The 2,532-nt window shown below is 32.3% G+C and overlaps 1 protein-coding gene across 1 annotated transcript; it reads left to right on the top strand.

Moving 5' to 3' along the window:
- Positions 1-764: 764 nt before the first annotated feature.
- LOC148613319 (uncharacterized) lies at positions 765-2,321 on the top strand. The gene is made up of 3 exons (XM_088586109.1): positions 765-898; positions 1,070-1,201; positions 1,827-2,321. Exons 1-3 carry the CDS (start codon positions 871-873, stop codon positions 1,982-1,984), a joined length of 318 nt encoding a protein of 105 aa, XP_088442235.1. The 5' UTR covers positions 765-870; the 3' UTR covers positions 1,985-2,321.
- Positions 2,322-2,532: the final 211 nt, after the last annotated feature.

Raw genomic sequence — 2,532 nt, 5'->3', positions numbered from 1 at the left:
GTTTCAGTAGCCTATTTGTTAGAGGTCTAGCGCGATACAAAAAGTCTGCGTAGTTTCGGCAAGCTCTGGCATAACGTATGAGTTGTGATATGAACACTCCATACGCAGGTGCCGAAGGTATGTTGCCACAGATGAAAGGAAAGTTGACAATTTAGAATGAAAAGTCATCACGTTTGTCGTAAAGTTTGGTCAATAGTTTTCCTTTACCATCGATTTCTAAGTGTAGGTCAAGATATGAGGCTGATTTCACACTGTCTGTAGTATCCTTTATCTCAAGTTCATTTGGGTAGAAGTGATGTATCAAATCCCCAAATTAGGATTGTTTAAAGATAATACGTCATATATATATGTAGCGGAAACCGAGATTGAAGGATCTAGCCAAACGATATTTTTTTCTTTCTGATCAGATCAGCTATAAAGTCAGCCTCATAAGAGTGCAGGAATAGGTCAGCAAGTAAAGGAGCACAATTTGTTCCCATTGGAATGCCGACCGTTTGTTGAAAAACACGTCCACCACACTGGACAAATATGTTGTCGATTAAAAATTCCAGCATTTTGTAAACATCTTCCTTTGTATAAGTAACTAACATTAAAATGTGTAGCCTTTTTGGAGCGTATCACATACTAAACAATTTGCTTAATTCTTACAAAGACTGCTACTTGAATTTTAAAGGTAGTAGTTAGTTAAACAAAGTTTAAGGAAGTAATTCCACTGAATACCCCAACGCTGCTGGCTATATATCAGACCTTGCAATGATCTTGTTGTTTTATTATCCTGTTTGACAATAGTTGATTGGTTTATTGTTCATTTGTAGCATTTTTCTTACCAATCATGACCAATCCTTGTATAAGTTTGAAGGCATTATACTTATGTTGCTTGTGGTGTCAGGTTATGCATGTGAGTATGGTTTTTTGCACTAAGCTGAAGTGTTCTCATTTGTTTACAACTTAACATTTTAAAAGATGTACAGAATGGAAAATGCGCGAAATGTATAACAAAATTACACTCTATCTCAATAATTTTCATCGTCTTTAAAAATTCAAAGCATACTTTTATTCTTCATTCCAGCTATCGACTGTTACCTTTGTTACAGTGTTTCACATAATGGTTGTAAAGAAAATAACCCGGACGTATCAACGCTACAGACAGTGAGCTGTTCAAGTTTCTGCATGAAACTTGTCATCAATTATCCTACAAAAGGTACGTAGTTTATCGTGAGTTTTTCTAATCTGGTACTTACTTAACCAATGCCAAGTATTGCGGCTTCTAGTTATGAAGGGAATAAACCAATAATCGAAGGGACAAAGATTTGATGGACAATCTAAAGATAATATTCAAATGATAAAGTCTAGAGTGGGAAAATAGACACATACAACAAAATAACATAGAAAAAAAAGTAGTAAATGTACAACCCGGACTTCAATAAATACTGTGGACATTGAACAGGTGCGTCGGTAGTGTAAACGTCCTTAACATTCGCCGAGTAAAAATTTTACATCCAGGGTAAAATATATAGAATAATTTCAATTTATTTGATGTTGTACTGTGTGTTTTGTTACTGTGTTATTTTGTTTCGTTTCTTTTGTTTACCTATTTTGTGTTTAAACCTAGTGTTACTGGCCTTATTTTCGTGATAAGAGAATCAGAAACATATTCCATTTCGTGAGCTAATTATCGTATTGTACAGCCTCATGAAAATTGAAAACAAACTTTGACGCTCTTTAGAAGCTTAAAGTTTCTTTCTGTAGATGATCAATCGATTACTTGAGAACTTAGTATAAACTTATGAACCGGAACTTGTTTTCTTTTTACTTTTTATTTTTAGTGATAGTAAGAGGTTGTGGTGTCGATAATATCAGTTATCCTCGTTCAAATTATGATATACACAAGTGCAACAAGAACTTATGCAACAAAGCTTCGTCCAAAATGTCATCCTCAGTGTCGATGGTTATGTTCATAGCGTTTGCTCGATTTATGTGTTGATAAACTGACACATTGTTGTAAATATCATAGCAAAACGTTAATATTGCCATGTTCGACGTACTAATTAAGGAATAGTGATATCATTTCACATACTTCAGATTTCTCCACATCAGCTGACCGACTTTTTAATAGAAATAATAGAAGTTATTACTGATATGCAATAATTACGCTTCTCTTTAATCATTTTTGTGTATATATTGATGAATGAAAGATACACTACAGGAAATGCAATGTATTTACATAATAACAGACGAGAGAAAAGTTAAAAGTGTTAAACATAGCCATACGATTTCTTCAATGTATTGATTGTCATTAATAAATGTCTTTTTTTTTTAAATTGTTATATTTTTTTATCACACAAACACAAATTAAAAAAAAGCAAAAAACAAAACAAAAACAAAACAAACAAAAACAAACAAAAACAAAAACAAACAAACAAACTAAAACTAAATCAAAAAAAAAAAAAACAACCCTACCAATCTAACAAATATAAAAATACATAGAATACCAAAAAGGACAAAAAATAGAACATTTATAGAATATTATGT

The sequence above is a fragment of the Perna viridis genome, chromosome 6 (genome assembly GCF_037379345.1).
Source record: "Perna viridis isolate PV_CMFRI_1.1 ecotype Kerala chromosome 6, ASM3737934v1, whole genome shotgun sequence".
NCBI classification, from domain to species: domain Eukaryota; kingdom Metazoa; phylum Mollusca; class Bivalvia; order Mytilida; family Mytilidae; genus Perna; species Perna viridis.
This window is presented reverse-complemented; position numbering and strand designations above follow the sequence as displayed.